The sequence below is a fragment of the Elephas maximus genome, chromosome 19 (genome assembly GCF_024166365.1).
Source record: "Elephas maximus indicus isolate mEleMax1 chromosome 19, mEleMax1 primary haplotype, whole genome shotgun sequence".
In the NCBI taxonomy this organism is placed as follows: Eukaryota; Metazoa; Chordata; class Mammalia; order Proboscidea; family Elephantidae; genus Elephas; species Elephas maximus.
The window spans coordinates 20,932,283-20,953,038 of NC_064837.1; the positions used below are offsets into that span (position 1 = coordinate 20,932,283).

Here is a 20,756-nt window from a genome sequence, read left to right on the forward strand (position 1 = left end):
GCTTGCATTTGTAAAATATGACATCAATTTCCATAGAAGAAATTTTCTATATACTGAGAGGCAAGATCTCTAGGATATATTACTTAAAAAAAAAAAAAAAAAAGGCAAGGTATAGTATACATAGTATGTTAAATCTTCTCTGTGTGGAGAAATTAGAATATATTTTGATTACCTACGGGGGGTCATTACGAGTTGGAACTGACTCGATGGCAACGGTTTGGTTTTTTGGTATGGGGGCAGGGGAAATGGGGTCAATGGGGATGGGTAGGAGCAAGACTTTTCAATGTATACCTTCTTACATTGTTTTGATTTTTGAACCACGTGCCTCTATTACCTAATAAAGAGATCTGAGGTCAGGTCACTTCCTTAACTGATCATTAAAGTCAGAGTAAATGTCCTGTTGATTTCTCACAGGGTAACGGTAAGAAATCTTAGACCAAAATGGGGAAACTTCCCATTAACTCTCATCACTTTCAGTGGACAGGCTGGAGCTCTCCTGAAAACTGGCTGTTAAACCGCAATGGCACGTGTGGCAGGAGAGATGGGTAAAAGTGTCACAGAAAGGCGCACTGAATGTCCATGGGCTTTGCCACTTCTACCAAGCTGTCGGGCAGACGTGGCCTTCAGACAGCTAACTCTCTCAGGCCACCCTAGAACCCCTGCACCACTGCCGTTCTACATCTCTGGATTTCAACTCAAGGCACGCTTGAACTTACACTTAATATACTAGGACTTCAAAACCTCTCAATTAAAGTAACAAAATTACTACTCTGAAAATGTAACTCTAGAGAAACAAAAGAGCTTTCCAACTTCATCGGCTTAGAACAGTAGCCTGGGCAAAACCATCTTCTTATAACCTTTTCTAATTGATTACACCATCCCCAGAAGTGGGAAAGTAATTGTAACTTTTGCTTTAATAGCAGACGAACTGTGCAGAAGTCAAACTTCTGGATTCTTTGGTAAAAGTCCCAAGCTGTACACTAAATGGTTTTAGGAAGAATAAAATACTAAAGATTGCAACAAGGGAAGAAAAGGTGGGCAACGAGCTAAATAAAAGGAGGCTGATATCAAAAGACCAAAATGTGCCAGGTGGACAGTGGCATTAACTTCTATCATGCATGGTGCCCTCTATCATGTGTGGCTGGATATTTAGGAGAAAAAATTTTTTGGTGTGTTAAAATAAAAGATACGACAGATACAGAATTTAGTATGTGTTCTTTAGTCATTCAGTACTTACATAAACCACTTATTTTAACAAACTTACAAGTCCACATGACACAGTAGCGTAGTACATTGGAAAAATTTGTTTCCTTTTTTTCCCCCCCATAAGGACAGTATTACTAGAGGTAAACCTCCAGCATTACTTAATCTAATAGAAAATCTGAGAATTCACAAATCATAGTATAAAGGAACACCAAGAAGCTTACCCGATTAGCCAAAATTCATATAATTTGCCCACGTATACAAAAGTGAACTAATTACTTAGAGGAGGGGCATATATAACTGGGTTTGGCTTCCTCCGAAACTCCTAACTGCTTCCCTTAGAGAATTTAAATTGAAGTTGAATGAGAAGTGTTTTGGAGCAGGATGAGGATTCTTTTCTCTCAGTGAAGGTACGGTTACTGTTATAACAAGGTGTGCTGAAACTCACCCAGAAATTTCCACGCCCTACCCTGCCAGCAAGGGAGAACTGCTGAAGCTAGGAGTAATTTTATGTTAGTCTGAAAGTTGTATTCTCTGGGTCAATTCTCTTCAGTTTTTTCCCTAAAATTGGAACCTGTTACCACTTTAAACAATAAGTCTCAAATTCTCAAAGACTGGTATAACAGCTTGATACCAGAAGCACATACACAAAAAAATTTAATAATGGATATACTCAATATAATTGTTTTCAGGGATTAAAACCTACTTGTTCTAAAGAACCAAAGAGAAAACTACAAGAAAACATTAAAAGAAACTAACACAGAGCCAGAATGTGGCAACACTCAGCACATTAAACCCTTCCTGTCTGTCTTCTCTGTTTCCTCAAAATTTAAAATAGCAAGGATGATGACGAGGGTGCCAAGTAACCAAATCTTTTGGTCCATCCAAGGAACATTAACACTGTTTAAATGTCAAGACCTGACAGAGTAAGACACTGGGATGGCGTAATAGTAATGATTCCTTATCAGGTGCAGGGAATATTACTGTTACAAACGATTGATTAGAGTTTATTTGAGTAGTTGTGCTTTCATAAATTTTACACCACTCATAGGTCATCAAAATTCCCTCTATCCCCAACCAAGGGTAATATCCCATACAGCTGTCCCATATTGGGAAAAGAATTTGTTATTAATACAGTTGCACACAGAATGTGTCATTCCCGTGACAGAGCAGATTACAGCAAGAGTTCACCTCTACTTGGACCAATAATAACAGGATTTCATATCTGTAACATATCAGAGCTCTCAAAGATTAGAAATCACAAATCTTCATCACGCTGGCCTCCTAGCCTGTACAGGAAACAACCAAGTTGCAAGGGCGTTTATCATGAATGGACGCATCAGGCTCACGGGTGCTGAAGTCACAAATGCTTATTTCCAAGTGAGGTCTTCCGTTAACCTGAAGCCTTTGGTATATTTCGTTTAGCAAACCACTCATCACTTTTATCTGCCGCCATTGCCTATAGAAAGAGAATTGGAATATATATTCTAAGTCTGTAAAGCAAAAGAGAATAGCCCACTTTATACCCAACTGCACTGTTCACAAGCAAGAAATGAACATTTCAAGAGTTCAACTGCTCTGATTGGCTAGAGCAGGGGCTCAGCATGCCAGGCTGTGGGGTTGTTGGTAGAACAGAAAATGCTGCCACCTGGCATCTCGGCAGGCTCTCCAGAATCTTCAGTACTCCTGAGACTCAGCCTGATGACACCAAATATGAAAAGCTATTTGACCTTTTGGCTCTTCGGCCTCCTCCCACCCCATTCCACTGATGTAAATACTGTTTGGTTAGTTTGACCCCATAATTAAAAACGAAGCCTTGTTAATAATAATATTTATTTTCCCACAAGAGTTATGTTACCCTATTATCCCATAGGGTTGAGTCCATGGAGAGGAGCTTGCAGAGGGCCCAGGCTTGGAACCTATGTGTCTTAAAACTTTCTGTCCAACACAACCAAAAAAAAAGCATATACTAAATAGCTCTTTGGGAAGGATAGCCATTCATTTGCCCAGTCAAAAAGCAAGTATAGATACACTTAAAAAAACGAAAGTTTCCGTTATGAGCTAGGTACTAAGCTGGGTGCAGGTGTGCAGTAAAGATGTAGGCTGAAGCTTTGAGAAGTATATAGAGTAGCTGAGGACTCAGATGTGGAAACCACTACTTTGTGTGACCGTCTACGTGTGTGCATCTTTGAGCATGTGCAAAACTAGAGCCGTGAACAAAGTGACATCAGGCTGAAAGGAAAGGAGCAAGTGACTGGGTTGGAGGACTAGTGTCAGAACACTTATCTACTTCCAGCCTGAAGTCAACAATGATGTCTGCAACTGAAAATCAGATAATGGCAATACATGTATATTTTATTTAGAAACAGTAAGGGAAATACCAGAAGAGACAGAGGAACATGGTTACCTCTGGGCAGTGGGACTCAAAGATAGAGCGAGACAATGTTGTATTTCATTTCTATAAAAACTTAGTACTATCTAATTTTTTATTTTGATGAAAATAAAAGGCCTTTAAAAATCAAAGATAAGCTTAAAAAAAAAACACAAAAAACCCACCAAGATACAGATGTTTCTGTCTTTCAGGAGCCATAAAAAGAACTCTGGTTTGGAGAATTCAAAAAAGCTCCTGAATCTTGAAAGACAAGTTGCAGAAGAGGGGAGGAAAAAAAAATTTGGGTGGAGGCAGAAAGATATATTTTAGTTAACATAAACAGTTCACTGTTTCTATCACAGGATGGGGTGTGGGTTAGGTAGGAGAGGCAGCACAGAAGACTGGAGAGGAGGGAAGGAATACACATTTTACACTGCTCTGTCAAAGAGTTTGGAATAGATCTTGGAGGCAGTACAGAGCTATCACAGGATTAAACAGTTCTGAAAATTTCTGGATTTATGCTCTGGAAACCTAATGCTGGCAGCAGGGAGGGGGGCTGACTGGAAGGCGGCAGGGTGCTTTGCCACAGTATTACAGTTGATGGTGAGGGTCTAAAGGAAAGTAGAGAGACAGAAGAGATCTCGGAGGGAGAGCTCATAGCTCTTGGTGACTAAAAGCTAACAGAATTTAAGGATGAGGAGAAACTGCCTGTGTAACTTTAATTAAAACTATTCTAAAATTTAGAAGTATATTCAATGTTTTTTTTAAAAAAAAAAAACTGACTCAGGATTCTGGCTTGAATGACTGGGTAACGGACATACTGCTTCACTGACTGATTCATTCCTTTAATTATTCAATGAAGTACTCAATGAATGCTTGCTACATGTTACATCAGTGCTGGAAGCTGGGGAGACAATAATAATAATAGCTTTGAAAGCTGCTAAAAAATCCAATTTGAGGAAAACAGAAAAGCAGTGGCTGGATTTGGCAAGACTTGAACAAGAGCCATTACACTGAGTGGCAGGAGCCAGTTGAGAAAAGGATGGAATGTAAATAGGAGGTAAGAAGTGGAAACAGGTGTGGAGACTGTTTTTGTTTTTGTTTTGAGAAATCTGGCTTTAAAGGTGAATGGAAAGGGGATGTGAAGTCAATAACAGGGTTTTAAAAGATGGGGAGATACTAGAGCTTGCTTGTGTACTGATGAGAACAGCTCACTGGAATGGGAGAGACTGATGCTGCAGAATGGAGACGAGAAAACCAAAAGAGCTAAGGAAGTGAGGGGGGTGGGATCTAGGCATTTCCATTCACTGAGCAGAATAATGGTATATACAGGGGCAGTGGCTCCCCAGTGCAGCCTGTTGTAATGGGAAGGCACAAATGCTGAGCCCAGATAAGGGATCATATAGGTGGCAATGGAGACATAGGTCCCTGGCTCAAAAGTCACCCCAACAGCAAAAGCACATGGATCTGACAACGAGAACCTAGAATCTGTTGCTCTGGCCCTTCCCTGATGTAAATTTGGAAATGAGACTTACATCATCCAACAATTTGCTTCCCTCTGGATCCATCTTGGAAAGTTCTCGAAATGCTTCATCCCCCACAAAGCAAATTTCATGTCCATCCTATACCAATAGAGAAAAAAAAATTGGCAAAAAGACACCTCAGAAAGAAAGTCCCAGGGCAGCCTGTACTGGTCCTGAGTAATACTTACAGGGTCTGCCAGAATGACCACTTGTACTGTTGCTTTCCCTGGGGTATCCAGGCTCACCAGGGGAGTCAGAATCTTCTGGTTCTCCCTTTTCATCAAGTCTTCTATGTCTGGCAACTTGAGGAAAACATAAAAGCAAAGTGAGCTAAGGTCAGGCATGGTCCTCATTAGCCCTGAAGGAGTTATCAGCTCAAACAGAAAGAACCAAGGCACCACTTGTTTGATTTTATTATCTCAGCCACTCTCGGGACAACTACTGAACTTGATCCAAAGCCACAATCAGAATGAACCTGAAGAAGGGAGGGCCAAGGCTCTGAGCTGGGTTGAACTAGCTAGTCACAAAACTTATAACAAAAGATCTAGTGGTAAACGTTACCTCTTTTTTGGGGCAAGAAAAGGCAATTCTTCCAAAAGCTGCTGCGTGATCAACCGTACCCTTGATACCCTGTAGCTCCAGCTTACACTGAAAGGAAATAAAGTGGGTTTATTTATTTATTTTTAATTTATATTTTGGGACAGGTTATACATGCATGTGAAACCCTGGTGGTGTACTGGTTAAGAGCTACAGCTGCTAGCCAGGTCAGCAGTTTGAAATCACCAGGTACTCCTTGGAACCTCTATTGGGCAGTTCTACTCTGTCCTATAGGGTGGCTATGAGTCAGAATTGACTCAAGGCAATGGGTTTTTCTTTTTCTTTTTTGGTATAGGTATGTGGTAAAAAAAAAAATCCAAGCAGTACTAAAGAAATAAAGTAAGCACTAAATCTCCCTCCTACTCTCAGGCCAGAGGTGACCAGTTGACAGTGTGTGTACCCTTCAAGACACATTCATATTCTCACTATCTCTCTCTCTCACACACACACATCATTTGTACATTATTCTGTCCTTCGTTTTTCTCCACTTAACATTTCCATATCAGTGTATAAAGTCTTTTCTCATTCTTTCTGACAGCATTCTACGAATCAGCTATAAACTATTTCTCTAATCCACAGGACACTAGGTTGTTTCTAATACTTGCTGTTACAAACAGTGCTGCCACAGGTAACTTCTGTACACATTTCTCTGTGCAGCACATGTACGAGTACGTCCATAAATACATTCCTTAGCACATGTACGAGTACGTCCATAAATACATTCCTTAGCACATGTACGAGTACGTCCATAAATACATTCCTTAGCACATGTACGAGTACGTCCATAAATACATTCCTTAGCACATGTACGAGTACGTCCATAAATACATTCCTTAGCACATGTACGAGTACGTCCATAAATACATTCCTTAGCACATGTACGAGTACGTCCATAAATACATTCCTTAGCACATGTACGAGTACGTCCATAAATACATTCCTTAGCACATGTACGAGTACGTCCATAAATACATTCCTTAGCACATGTACGAGTACGTCCATAAATACATTCCTTAGCACATGTACGAGTACGTCCATAAATACATTCCTACGAGTAGAAGGGCTGGGCCAAAGTGGAAAGGCTAAATTGTGCTCAAATGCCAGGTTACATTTTTTTTTTTAAATGATGAAATCACTACAGCATTAAATTTTGTCTATATCTGACTCTACAATTCAACTTCTGAAAGGATATATTCCCAAATACCAGTAATTTTTTATCTTTTTCTGTTTATCTGTATAAATATTGAGTCACTGTGAACAAACTATGGGAACGACCTTCATGTTAAGCTTACTTGTAAGTCAAACTCAAACCCACTGCTGTTGAGTCGATTCTGACTTATAGCAACCCTGTAGGACAGAGTAGAACTGTGCCATAGGGTTTCCAAGGCCGTGAATCTTTAGGGAAGCAGGCTGGCATATCTTTCTCCCACAGAGCGGCTGGTGGATTTGAACTGCTGATCTTTCAGCTGGCAGCTGACTGCTTAACCACTTCGCCACCAGGACTCCTTGTCAAACTCAAAGTTAATGAGTTATTTCTCTATAAGATTGCTTACTTGGTTGTCAGCATAGCCCAGCAAAGCCCTCTGCTTCTGTTCATCTTTTTCATAAATTTTCATTCCCAGTAGATTAGACCAGTAGTTCAACGACTTCTGAAGATCAGACACTGCTAGAGTTACCTTTAATACAGGATCTGCAGGGTAGTAAGACAGTCAGCACAATACACAAGGTAGTTCAATGGGACAGAATAGAAAGTTCAGAATAGACTCAAGTGCACGTAAGAGCTTAGCTATGACAAGAAGGGGATTTTAAACCCGTAGGAAAGGGCACATTATTCAATAAATGACACTACAATAACCAACTAATCATTTGGTGCAAAAAGTTACATAAAAAGATTAAATTAAAAAAATTAAAACATGAAAACACTAAATTAACAGGTGGTTATTGATGTAATTTTGGGGTGGGGGAAAATTTTTCACTAAACCTGATTCCAAAGATAGAAAAACCATAAAGGATAAAAGTTTGCTAGGTTAAGTATACAAAATTGGAAACTCCTAGAGAACAACAACAAAAAATTCAATTTATGAACTACAATTAAGGAGCAAACAACAAGGCAGGAAAATTTTTTTGCAACATATATGACAAAAAGTGACTGTCCTTAATATGCCTTTAAACGTTAATAGGAAAAAGATGGCTATCCTAGGAAAATAGGAAAAAGGCACAAAACAGTAATTCACAAAAGAAGAAATTGCAATAGTCAATGAAATATGAGAAAACATTAAACTCACAAATAATGGAAGAAAATTAGAATTCAAATGAAATGTTTTGTTATCTGGTGGGCAAACAATTTTAACAGTAACACAGTGTTAATGACAGTGCAGGGGACAAATCACAATCATATATAATCTATACAGTAAACCCAGACACAGTAGTAGAGTGTAAATCAGGACATTTCTGGGTAACGATTTCACAAAATGTATCAAAAGCCTTAAAAATGAATATCCCATGAAATTAATCACAAAAACAGATACTATATGACCTCATTTATATAAAAAGACAAGAAAAGGGAAATGTATACAGAACAAAGTTTATTAGTGGCTACCAGGGGCAGGAAAGAAGAGAAAGAGGTTAACAGTGATAGAAAAATTGCGTTGATTACAGGTAGGGTTGCACAGCTGATTAGTGTAGTTGCTGCCAATAAATTGTACACCTGTAAAAAGTTGAATTGTCAAAACTGTGTGATAAATGTATTTACAACAATGACCAACAACAACAACAAAAAAAAACAGTAGCTGCCGAGATTGCTCATGTACAACCAAAAACCTCATGGGATTTGGTTTCATGGTTTGGAGGTTTAGGATCAATGGTTTCATGGGACATCCCAGTTAACTGGCCTACTAACATGTTTAGTGCTTCTGTTCTACCTCCTAGTTCATTGCATAGTGCCTGGGGTCTTAAAAGCTTGCAAGTGGCCATCCAAGGATAATAACTGGTCTCTATTCACCTGGAGCAACAGAGGAAGAAGGAGAGTCAGGAAGAGGAAGAGGGTATGGAATGTGTGGCTAATTGCCTCCATGAACAACTGCCTCCTTTGCCATGAGACCATAAAAACTGGAATGTGCCCAGCTACCATTACTGAACATTTTAATCAAAGGTTCTAAAGAATCCTGATCAAAAAGGGGGAAATGCAGGACAGAATTTCAAATTCTCATGGACTCCAGGCTTTCTGGATCCATGAAGGTTAGATGAACCCCTGAAACTATCGCCCTGGGATAATCTCTAAACCTTAAACTGAAAATATCCCCTGAAGTCTTCTTAGAACCAAACAGTAGTTTAGCTTAACTAGTAAAAATTATCTGCCTTGAGCATTATGCTCTTTTAAGATCTATCTATATGGGATCAAATTAACAACAGCAACTCAAGAGATCAGAATGCAACCTTAGGAAGCAGTGAGTTTATGTTAATGGGGGAGGAACAACCCCAAAAAAGGGGGGTGAGGATAGTTGCACAACTCAAAGAATACGACCAATGTAACTGAATTGTACATGTAGAACCTGTTGAACTGGTGTACGGTTCGTTGTATATATTCTCAGCAACAACAAATGAAACTAAAAAAAAAAAGAACGTTGCTTTTCAAAGAACAGTTAAAGAAATAACTAAAGTAATTAATGAAATAATTGTGGATACATGAAGGGCTTTCATCACAAAGACATTCGTCACAGTTTTGTTCATAATAATGAAATACTAGAAAAACAGAACTATGCAACATGAGAGAATTGTTTACACTCCTATAAGGCAATACAACAGAATCTCTACAATGGAATACGAATATATTTATGTATTTATTTCTTTTGATAAAAGACAGAATAGATACACTCGACAATGTTAGCAGTGGTTATCTCTGGATACATGGGTGCTATTTTCTTTGCTTATCTATCTAGAAAAAAAATTAATTTTGTAAAAAGAAACCAAAACCAAACCCATTGCCACTGAGTCAATTCCAACTCAAAGCAACCCTATAGGACAGAGCAGAGCTGCCCCATAGGGTTTCCAAGGCCTGTGGATTCAAACTGCTGACCTTTGGGTTAGCAGCCGAGCTCCCAGCCACTGCGCCACCAGGACTCTGAAAAGAATAAAAGTTATATTAAAAACCCTTAACATTCTTGGAAACTTTTTATATTGTAAAAAGACTTTCTGAAGGCCTGTTCCAAACTTAAATCTGACAATTTGATAAATCTGATCTATTCATTTTTGAAGTTTCATTGCCTTGGTCTGTTTGCTGGAATAGCAGTGCCATGACTGAGGCAAGGTATTCCTCACAGGTGCCTGTGCCTGGCAGACTCAATTTTAGTTTTTCCCATTTCTTTCAAAAGCAACACTGGAGTGAATGATTCAAAGGAAGAATAGATGACAGCTGGAATGAAAGACCTGACTATGTTATTACCATTAAGAGATTACTGCCCATATGAAAGTATCATTCCTAAGGATGATAAAAGACAAGTTTGTAGGGCTCACTACTGTTTTAAGTACTTAAAAAAAATTTTATTGTAGTAAAATATATATAACAAAAAAAATTTCCCATTTTTAAGGGTACAATTCAATGACGTTAATCACATTCACTATGTTTTGCAACCATCACCACTATCTGTTTGCCAAAGTTTTTCACACCCCAAACAAAAACTCAGTACCCCTTAAGCAGTAACTCCCATGCCCTCCTCCTCTTTTAAGTATTTAAACACCAACTAGGGGGAAAAAAATACAGTGGAGTTAGTTGTAGGAGTCAAGTCTTAAAGTCAATATATAAAGCAATTATTACCCATGAACAAAAATAACCATAAAAATCCCTCAAATCGCTGGCAGAGTACAGAAATACCACCTGTCAGTAAGTCCCATGAAGCTCCCATACCGGAATGGATTGCCGTTTCTTTCGTTGAGCGTCAGATGAAAAAGATGTAGCAATAAGTTGGACTCAGCATGAGGGCCATTTGGGGCCTAGGCCAACCAGTGAAGGAAAGAGAACATGCATCTTCCACTTCAGGTCCACTTAGGGGCATGTGTTCACTGAAGAAGAAGGTGGGGAGAACTGCCCTCGCTATTCACCAGTATTTTTTCCTCTTCTTTCATTTTTGTTTTGGCAGGGCAGGCGGCAGAATTTGCGGGAATTAAATACACCTATGGCGAGGGTCCCTTGCAGTAAATAAAGCATGCAATGCCAAGCTGCCCGTTACCTGTGGCAGCCAGTGAGGCCTCCTGACTTCCCTTCCATCTCTCACTCTCTGAGTACCAGCACTGTTATTTGGAAAACTGACCTCAGCTCCAGGGGTGTGACTGACCGGTCTCAGAAGAATCCTAATTCTCTTGCCAGGGGTTGGTTCAGATGCAGGAAAGTGAATTGAATCTCACCTGGAAGTCTGGTAGAAGATTCTGGAAAGTTTTGTTCTGCTTTTACAAAGAGAGCAACAGGAAGCCAGTCTCTCTCTCTCCTACCAGATGAGAATGTGAGAGCATGCAGCCCTAACTGCTACTGGCAGTCCTCCTACACCCACAAGGAATTAGCTCTAGGAACGTAGAAAGAAGATAAGGGCTCTTCATGTCACTGCTGAGTCAACTAACCTTGAGACCTTCGTACCACAGAATTCCTGACCTATGAGCTAATAAATTTTCTTACTGTTTAAACTAGTTTGAGTTGGGTTTTCTGTCACTCACAGTTGAAAGTACCCTAAACAGATACATTACCAGTAGAACCGTCTAGATGCCCTATAGTTATACACCAAAGTTCTGAGATGAGAATATCATTTCTCAGAGAACAGACAGAAACGCTGGCATTGGAAAGACATGTCATTTCAATATAAAAAGACTCTACAGGAGAAAAAAATCTGGCTCCCTCTCTCCTTCCAACAAAAATGCCTTTAGGCAAGTCTTCTACTAGTCCCAGTATAATTACCTGACTGAGGGAGATCGCGATTCTGCAAATAGAATTTATATCCTCCTGGGGCCTCGGTTTCAAAAACACCTTCTGCAACTTCGCTGAGCGGCCACTCCATGTTCCTGGCATTGCTGACAGCCTGGCTAGAAGCCAGGGTGATACCCTATGGCAGACAATAACATCACCGAGTGTTAGTGCATATAATCAGAGCAAGATGATGAAGCAAAACCCCACTGCCTTCAGCTCAATTCACCTAAATTTTCACTGGCATTCAAAATTTTCTTCTAGCGATTTTAAAATACGTGTTACACATTTTTTTGCCCACAAAGATCCAAACATTCATAAATCGTAGAAGAGAAATTAAAATGTCAGGGAAGTTTAATTTTATATCAAAGACAATCCCTTATTTTTAAAGGTCCAGCCAGAGAAATTCTGATCTTACATTGTCCAACTAAAGTCCATACTGTGAGATGTTCTGTTTTTATTTTTAAACAATTTCTGCTATCAAAATATTCTTTAAATTTAATCAAAGTACCTAAAAATATGTACTTATGCTTTCAAGTGATAAGGCCAGACTCATCTCTAGCTTGGAAAACAGTCTTTGTGCCTCCAGTCTTGCCAAAACATCATCCATGCTGCAGCCTGAGTCAACTCTCCGAAGGACACGTGATCGCTTTATACCAGGCTTAAAAGTGTTTGATAGCTCTTCACTGACCTCTAGATAAATTCCAAACTCAACATACAAGACTCCTACAGACGTGGCTCTTACATACTTCTCTTTAGCCTGATTTTATACATCTCCCCACTTCAAACTCTAGGCCCCAGCCAGATGAACGGTTTTCAGGTTCCCTGTTCTTTTGCTTCCAGCCTTTTATACATGGTACTCCTCCTGCATCGAATAGTTCCCCCTGCACCTAACTAACTTCCACTCATCATTTGGGTCTTATCTTAGACTTTGGTTCCTCTGGGAACCTTCTCCACCAAGTCTTGGTTGAATTCTATTTCTGAGAGTTACCACAGCATAGACTTCTCCATATCAAAGCAATTTTTAAAATTCTACTTTTTTGGGGGTGGGTGGGTGGGTCTCTTAAAACAACATCCATTTATTAATTCACAGTTCTGCAGGTCAGAAGTCCAATGTGGCTCAACTGAGTTCTCTACACAGGGTTTCACAAGGCCAGAATCAAGACGTCAGCCAGGAGGCTTTGGGGAAGGACTTCTGCTATTCCTTCAAAACTCATTCAGATTGTTGCCTCCATTGCCATAAGACCAGAACTGTATGGTGCCCAGCTACCATTACTAAACATTTTGATCAAAGATTCTATAGACAAATCCTGACCAAAAGGGGTAAAAGGCAGAACGGAATTTAAAATTCTCATGGAATCCAGACTTTCTAGAGCCATGGAGGCTGGATGAACCCCTGAAACTACTGCCCTGAGATAATCTTTAAACCTTAAATGAAAATTATCCCCTGAAGTCGTCTTAAAACCAAACAATAGTTTAGCTTAACTAGTAAAGAATGTCTGCCTTGAATATCATGCTCTTTTAAGATCTATCTATATGGGACTGAATTGACAACAGCAACTTGAAAGATTAGATAAGGACCTTACGGTTTTTATCTCAGCTCTTAAACATCTAAACAGACATGTCTATTCTACCCAAAGTGATCTATAGATATAAGGCGATCCCGATCCAAATTCCAGTGGCATTTTTTAATGAAATGGAGAAACAAATCACCAACTTCATATGGAAAGGAAAGAGGCCCTGGATAAGTAAAGCATTACTGAAGAAGAAGAACAAAGTGGGAGCCTCATACTACCTGATTTTAGAAGCTATTATATCACCACAGTGGTCAAAACAGCCTGGAATTAGTACGACAACAGATACATAGACCAATGGAATTGAATTGAGAATCTAGACATAAATTCATCTACCTATGAGCAACTGATATTTGACAACAGCCTAAAGTCCATTAACTGGAGAAAAGACAGTCTTTAACAAACGGTGCTGGCAGAACTGGATATCCATCTGCAAAAAAATGAAACAAGACCCATACCTCACACCACGCCCAAAAACTAACTCAAAATGGATCAAAGACCTAAATATAAAATCTAAAACGATAAAGACCATGGAGAAAAAATAGGGACAATGCTAGTAGCCCTAATACTTGGCATAAACAGAATATAAAACATCACTACCAACGCACAAACGCCAGAAGAGAAACTAGATAACGGGGAGCTCCTAAAAATCAAACACTTATGGCTCATCCAAAGACTTCACTAAAAGAGTAAAAAGACAACCTACAGACTGGGAAAAAGTTTGTGGCTATGACAAATCCAATCAGCATTTAATCTCTAAAATCCACAAGATACTGCAAAACCTCAACAACAAAAAGACAAACAACCCAATTAAAAAATGGGCAAAAGATATGAATAGGCGCTTCACCAAAGAAGATATTCAGGCAGCTAACAGATACATGAGGAAATGTTCATGATCATTAGGCATTAGAGAAATGCAAATAAAAACTACAATGAGATAATTATCTTACCAACAAGGCTAGTATTAATCAAAAAAGCACAACAAATGTTGGAGAGGTTGTAGGCAGACTAGAACACTTATACACCGCTAAAGGTAATGTAAAATGGGACAACCATTTTGGAAATCAATTTGGAGCTTCCTTAAAAAGCTAGAAATAAAAGTACCATACAATCCACCAATCCCACTCTTTGGCATATATCCTAGAGAAATAAGGCCCATCACATAATATGCACACTCATATTCATTGCAGCACTGTTCACAACAGCAAAAAGTTGGAAACAACCTAGGTGCCCATCAATGGATGAGTGGATAAACAAATTATGGTATATTCGCACGATGGAATACTACACAACGATAAAGAACAATGATAAATCCACGAAACATCTCATAACATGGATGAATCTGGAAGGCATTATGCTGAGTGAAATTAGTCAGTCACAAAAGGACAACTATGGTACGAGATCACTATTACAAGAACTCAATAAAAGGTTTAAACACGGAAGAAAACATTCTTTGATGGTTATGAGGGTGGGGAGGGAGGGAGAGGGATATTCACTAACTCGATAGTAGACAAGACTTATCTTAGGTGAAGGGAAGGACAACACACAATACAGGGGAAGTCAGCACAACTGGACTAAACCAAAAGCTAAGAAGTTTCCTGAATACAACCAGTCTGAGGGACAGAGTAGCGGGGGCAAGGGTCTGGGGACCATGGTTTCAGGGGACATCTAGGTCAATTGGCATAACAAAGTTTATTAAGATATTGTTTTGCAATCCATTTTAGTGAGTGGCATCTGGGGTCTTAAATACTAGCAAGTGGGCATCTAAGATACATCAATTGGTCCAACCCACCTGGAGCAAAGGAGAATGAAGAACACCAAAGACATAAGGAAAATATTAGCCTAAGAGACAGAAAGGGCCACATAAACCAGAGACTCCATCAGCCTGAGACCAGAAGAACTAGACGGAGCCTGGCTACCACCAATGATAGGGTAGGGAACACGACAGTCCCTGACACGGCAGGAGAAAAGTGGGGTGCAGAACTCAAATTCAAGTAAAAAGACCTGATTAAATGGTCAGACTGAGACTGGAGGGACCCCAGAAGATGTGGCCCCCAAACTCTGTTAGCCCCAAACAAAAACCATTCCTAAAGCCAACTCTTCAGATAAAGATTAGACTGGACAATAAGACATAAAATGATACTTACGAAGTGTGTGCTTCTTAGCTCAAGTAGATACATGAGACCAAATGGGCAGCTCCTGTCTAGAGGCGAGATGAGAAGGCAGAAAGGGACAGGAGCTGGTTGAATGAACACGAGAAATACAGGGTGGATAAGGAGGAGTGTGCTATCACAGTACAGGGAGAGCAACTAGGGTCACATAACAATGTGTGTATAAATTTTTATATGAGAAACTAACTTGAACTATAAACTTTCACTTAAAGCACAATTAAAAAAAAAAAACTCAAATCACATAAAGAGGTAGACCACGATGGCTTCAGCAAGCACCCAAAACAAAGAATCAAGAAACCTTCTAAAGGAAGATAAGTTTTTGAAAATACTGGAGGTAGAATCAAAAGATTAATATACAGAGCTCTTCGAGAGATCAGGAAGGAGATCAGGCAAAATGCAGAACCAAGGAACACACAGATAACGCAATGGAGGAACTTAAGAAGGTTATACAAGACCATAAGGACAAATTTAACAGGTTGCAAGAATCCATACAGAGACAGCAAACAGGAATTCAAAAGATTAACAATAAAATTTCCAAGTTAGACAACTCAATAGAAAGTCATTAGAACAGAATTGAGGCAATGGGAGTCAGAATAAGTGAGATTGAGGATAAAGCACTTGACACCAACTGATTTGAGGAAAAATCAGATAAAAGAATTAAAAAAAAATGAAGACACCCTAAGAACTATGTCGGATTCTATCAAGAGGAATAACCTATGAGTGGTTGGAGTACCAGAAAGGGGGGAGGGGGACAGGTGTAATAGAAAACACAGAGAGAATTGTTGAAGATTTATTGGCAGAAAACTTCCCTGATGTCATGAAAGATGAGAAGATATCTATCCAAGAAGCTCATCGAGCCCCACACAAGGTAGATCCCAGAAGAAAGTCACTAAGACATTATAATAAAACTTGCCAAAATCAATGATAAAGAGGGGATTTTATGAGTGGCTAGGGATAAATGAAAAGTGATTTACAAAGGAGAGTCAATAAGACTAAGCTCTGACTACTCAGCAGAAACCATGCAGGCAAGAAGGCAGCGGGATGACATATATAGAAAGCCCTCAAGGAAAAAAATTGCCAGCCAAGAATTATACATCCAGCAAAACTGTCTCTCAAACATGATGGTGAAATTAGGGCATTTCCAGATAGAAGTCATTATCATTTTATAGATGAGGTAACAGGGATAAAAAAAAAAAAAATTTTTTTTTTTTTTTTTTTTTTTACAGGGATAGAGAGGTCCAAATCACCCAAAGTAAAACATCTAGCATGTAGCAGATTTTACTCAGTAGATTCTGAGTAAAAATTAGTTACTCCTATCTCGCTAAGTACTTGGGCCTGGTGACCTTATACCTAGCACACAGTAACTGCTCAATAAATGATATTATTATTATTATAGGTGTACAATAACTTTTTAATGAATGAGTGCAATGCATATAATACCTTCGACTACTTTTTAGCCTTAAAACCTTCACAGACTTTTCTCTGGATGGGATTAGTCATAACAGCCCAGCCCAGGCATGTCATAACAGTCCACTAGAGAGAAAATATTCTCTGGATGGTGATCAGGACCTGAACACACCAACATCTCTGCACCCACCCCCACCCCCTTCCCACCCCCAGGAGTTCAGCCATTCCCCAAGAGGAATCTCATGTCCCTCAGCACTGTCGCCAAGGCTTACGCTTGACTCCATACATTGGAAGAAGACATTTCACCCTGACGTACTGAGCAAGGGACGCCCAGCAGCTAGGGATGCCCAGCAGTCCTTTTTTTCTAAGAGAAAACATTATAAAAACAATCACTAAACTGCACCAAAACACCACCAATTCAGTTGTCATCACACCTAACGCTGTACCCGTCATCTCCACAGAAGGTATAGTCAAAAATCTGCTAGGACAAAATGATAGTCACCATGAAGTCATTGCCAAGTCTGTAGCCTCCGATGCCATAATTGTAAGTCAGCTCTGCGACAAAATGACCATCCTCAGGCCCAAATCCCACCATGGTTTTACTCCATTTCCCATCGTAAGGCCTAGAAAAATGAAAGCACCGTAAACGAACCCTGTGGCCACAGGCAGAATGTGCCTCAGGCCCCCCCCCCCCCATCCTCTGAGTCCCTGTAAGGATGAGATGACCTCAAATGGTGCCCACGGCAGCTGTGGACAGCGCTTCCTCTTAGTGCTTGTGGGTCCCCTCACTACAAGCTTCAAAGACCACCTGAGGGAACTTACTCCAGGTTTAGTTTCATTTACCTTTTCTTTTAAAAGAGCAAGAGACAAAATCCTATCAAGACAGTTCTCCAAACTGACCTTCGTTTATTTTTTTGGCTTATCAGTCAACACACCTGCAATTGCCTGGGAATTTTCCAGCCTGCCATGGCTACAAAACTTAAGAGATATTCAATAGACATTGTTTCATCCACAGCATGTTTTGTGTTCTTGAAGCCACCGCCCTAATTTATTGCTCCTCAGGATTCTACTGCCTTATACTCACTTTGAGAAACTGCCTTCTGATTCTCCAGGGTTATTCAGAGCCTAAAGGGGATTTTAAGAAACCAGGTGTCATACCCATTACAGGAAGCTTTGCAGCCTTCTTCAAATTCCTCATGCCGCAGAATCTGGAAAGGGAATTAGAATAAATTGTAAAGTTTTACTAGTGTTGCACACAGCATGTTCAGCACAAACTGAAATGTAAAAAACAGAGATCATCACTTGTAAGCTTCACTTATAAAATAAACAAACCAAAAGAAAATTAGTTTTATACCTTTCCCAGGCTAGAGGCAATAGAGGTAAGGAAGAACAGCTTGACACCAAGGGTCAGGCAATCAAGCAAGCTGTAAAATCTGTTTAGATGGAAGGCAGTGCTGTGTAGTAGGTCAAGCGTGGCCTTCGGCATCACAGAAATCTGATTTGGAATTCTGGCTGTCATTTAGTAGCTGTGTAACCCTGAGTAAGCTGCTTAGGATCTCAGTCTCAGTCTCAGTAATATGTTATGAAAACGGATAACTTAGTAAACCATCTGGAAACCCTGGGGGGGGCGGGGGGGTGTAGTGGTTAAGAGCTACAATTCCTAACCTAAAGGTCAGCAGTTTGAATCCACCAGGGGCTCCCTGGAAACCCTATGGGGCAGTTCTAGTCTGTCCTATAGGGTCGCTAGGAGTTGGAATCAACTCGATGGCAATGGGTTTTGTTTTTTTTTAAAGCATCTAAAACAGAACCTAGTATATAGTAGGCCTCTCAGTGTGTTACTTTCTGTTTTACCTTTTGATTCCCTCAGCTACTGCTCCAGTTCAAGCTCCCATCATTTCTCTCATAGACCATAAAACATCATCTTAACTGATCTCCTTCCTTAATACCATCATAGAATTATGTCCCTAAAATACAGCTCGATTATATCACTGCCCTATTCGAAAACGTGGGAGAGCTCCTACTATGACATGAAATTCAAATTCCTTTACGTAGTATTCAAAATACTATCAGAATCGGTCTCAAACTACTTGTCTTGAAAATTTCACCTCCTCAACTTCAACTATACATGACCTAAGCTAAACCCAAAAAAACCCAGTGTCAATTCCGACTCATAGCGACCCTACAGGACAGAGTAGAACTGCCCCATAGAGTTTCCAAGGAGCACCTGGCGGATTTGAACTGCTGACCCCTTGCTTAGCAGCCGTAGCACTTAATCACTACGCCACCAGGGTTTCTGATCCAAGCTAAAGGCATATAAAACCAGTGGTGTTTCCCAAACATGTCTTATCTTTGCCTTGGCTATTCAGTTTTTCCTGTATAACTTCTCCCTCTAATCTTGGCTCCTGGAAATCCTACCTATCTTCAGAGATCTCCATAAATTATTTCCTGACTCTCCAGGTCACCCAAAACAGCCCCAGTAGAAGCAAACTTTGAATATGCAGATATCTAAATGTCTCTGCTATGTTTTTTTTTTTTTTAATAACACATTATATAACACTTACATAACACATTAAAAAACAAAGTTGTCTCATGTAGGTTGTGACTCATGACCCCATGTGTTTCAGAGTAGAACTGCACTCCATTGGGTTTTCAATGGCAATAATCTTTGGGAAATGGACTGCCAGGCCTTTCTTCTGAGGTGCCTCTGGGTGGGTTCAAACCACCAACCTTTGGTTAGTAGCCAAGCTCTTAACCATTTGCGCCACCCAGGGGCTCCCATATAACACATGACATGTGTCAAATACTGACTTTACTAGCACTTTACATATAAGAACTTGTTTAATCTTCACAATAACCCTTTGAACAAGGAGGAAACTGTAAGGGAGTGCTTTGTGGGTTTCTGGGTATCATCTATCAAATTCTGCCTTCCATAATGGTTACATACAAATCCAACTCCCACACCCATTTCGTCCCAGGCCATGAGATCTAATTGAGGACAGATATTTATTTTCACCTAGTTACTTAAAGAAAAAACAAGACCGATGAATTCAGATAACCCCTTTTGCACTCTCGATCTTCTAAACTAACTTGCACTCCTGCGCCTCTAATGTCTTTCTTTATTGGTATGTTCCCTATCTCCCAGCTGACCAGGGGCTCCCCAGAAGCCTTCACTTGCATTTTCCAGCTCAGGGGTCCCTGCAGACTCACAACTGGAGAGAGGCCGCTTCGGGAGGCTGGAGAGTGGGAGGGTGAATGGGTTCTGACCTCGTACTTAGATCTGAACTTTTGAGAGTCTGAGCCTGAGCGAACCTGAGTCATCCAAAAGAGACCTTTCAAACCAGCCCTGATAGAAGCTGAACTTTGAATAGTGGATTTCTAAAACCAAAGGATCCAAACAGGAAAAGACTGAGCTACTGTTACTTAGAAGAGCCTTATATAACTTTTTGTCTACTGTCTTTCCCACTAGACTGTAAGTTCATCAGGGGCAGGAGCTCAATACATATCTGTGAATATACTTGAATGAAAGAACGTGGGCGGGCATACAGTTAGCACCTAATAAAGGTTAGCCCCCTTTCAAAGGCCATGGAACTCAACCAGCGACTCGCAACGCTTCCTGACGCTAAAAACTCAAGGGGGCCAGTGGGGCGTCCTGTGCTAGAGTTCGGCCACGCTCTCCACACTGAGGCTCACGACCCTGAGGCTCACGACACACCCATCTCTCCGCTCGCTCAGACAGCGGCCGCTCAGCCGCCGGGTCCCCAGGACGCGCCAGCCGCTTCCCGGCCCCCGTCCGCACCTTCATCCCAAGGACATCACGGTAGAAACGCGTCGTCTGGAAGCGGTTTCCCACTTTGAACACGAAGTGCAGCGCCCGGCGACCAGCCATGACTCCCTCCACCACACGTACAGCGCCGCACCGCTGGCAGATGACGCAGCCGGGCCTGTGATGTCACTGTGCGCCGC

General features: G+C 40.4%; 1 protein-coding gene across 1 annotated transcript; it reads right to left on the reverse strand.

The window, feature by feature from the left end:
- Window positions 1–2,056: 2,056 nt before the first annotated feature.
- On the reverse strand, window positions 2,057–20,743 carry GLOD4 (glyoxalase domain containing 4). The gene is made up of 9 exons (XM_049860024.1): window positions 20,590–20,743; window positions 17,952–18,001; window positions 17,296–17,416; window positions 11,636–11,780; window positions 7,248–7,384; window positions 5,659–5,745; window positions 5,286–5,399; window positions 5,110–5,196; window positions 2,057–2,662 (listed from the first exon to the last, which is right to left on the reverse strand). The coding sequence occupies exons 1-9, from the start codon at window positions 20,677–20,679 to the stop codon at window positions 2,597–2,599; spliced, it is 897 nt and encodes a 298-aa protein (XP_049715981.1). The 5' UTR covers window positions 20,680–20,743; the 3' UTR covers window positions 2,057–2,596.
- Between the last annotated feature and the right edge of the window lie 13 nt (window positions 20,744–20,756).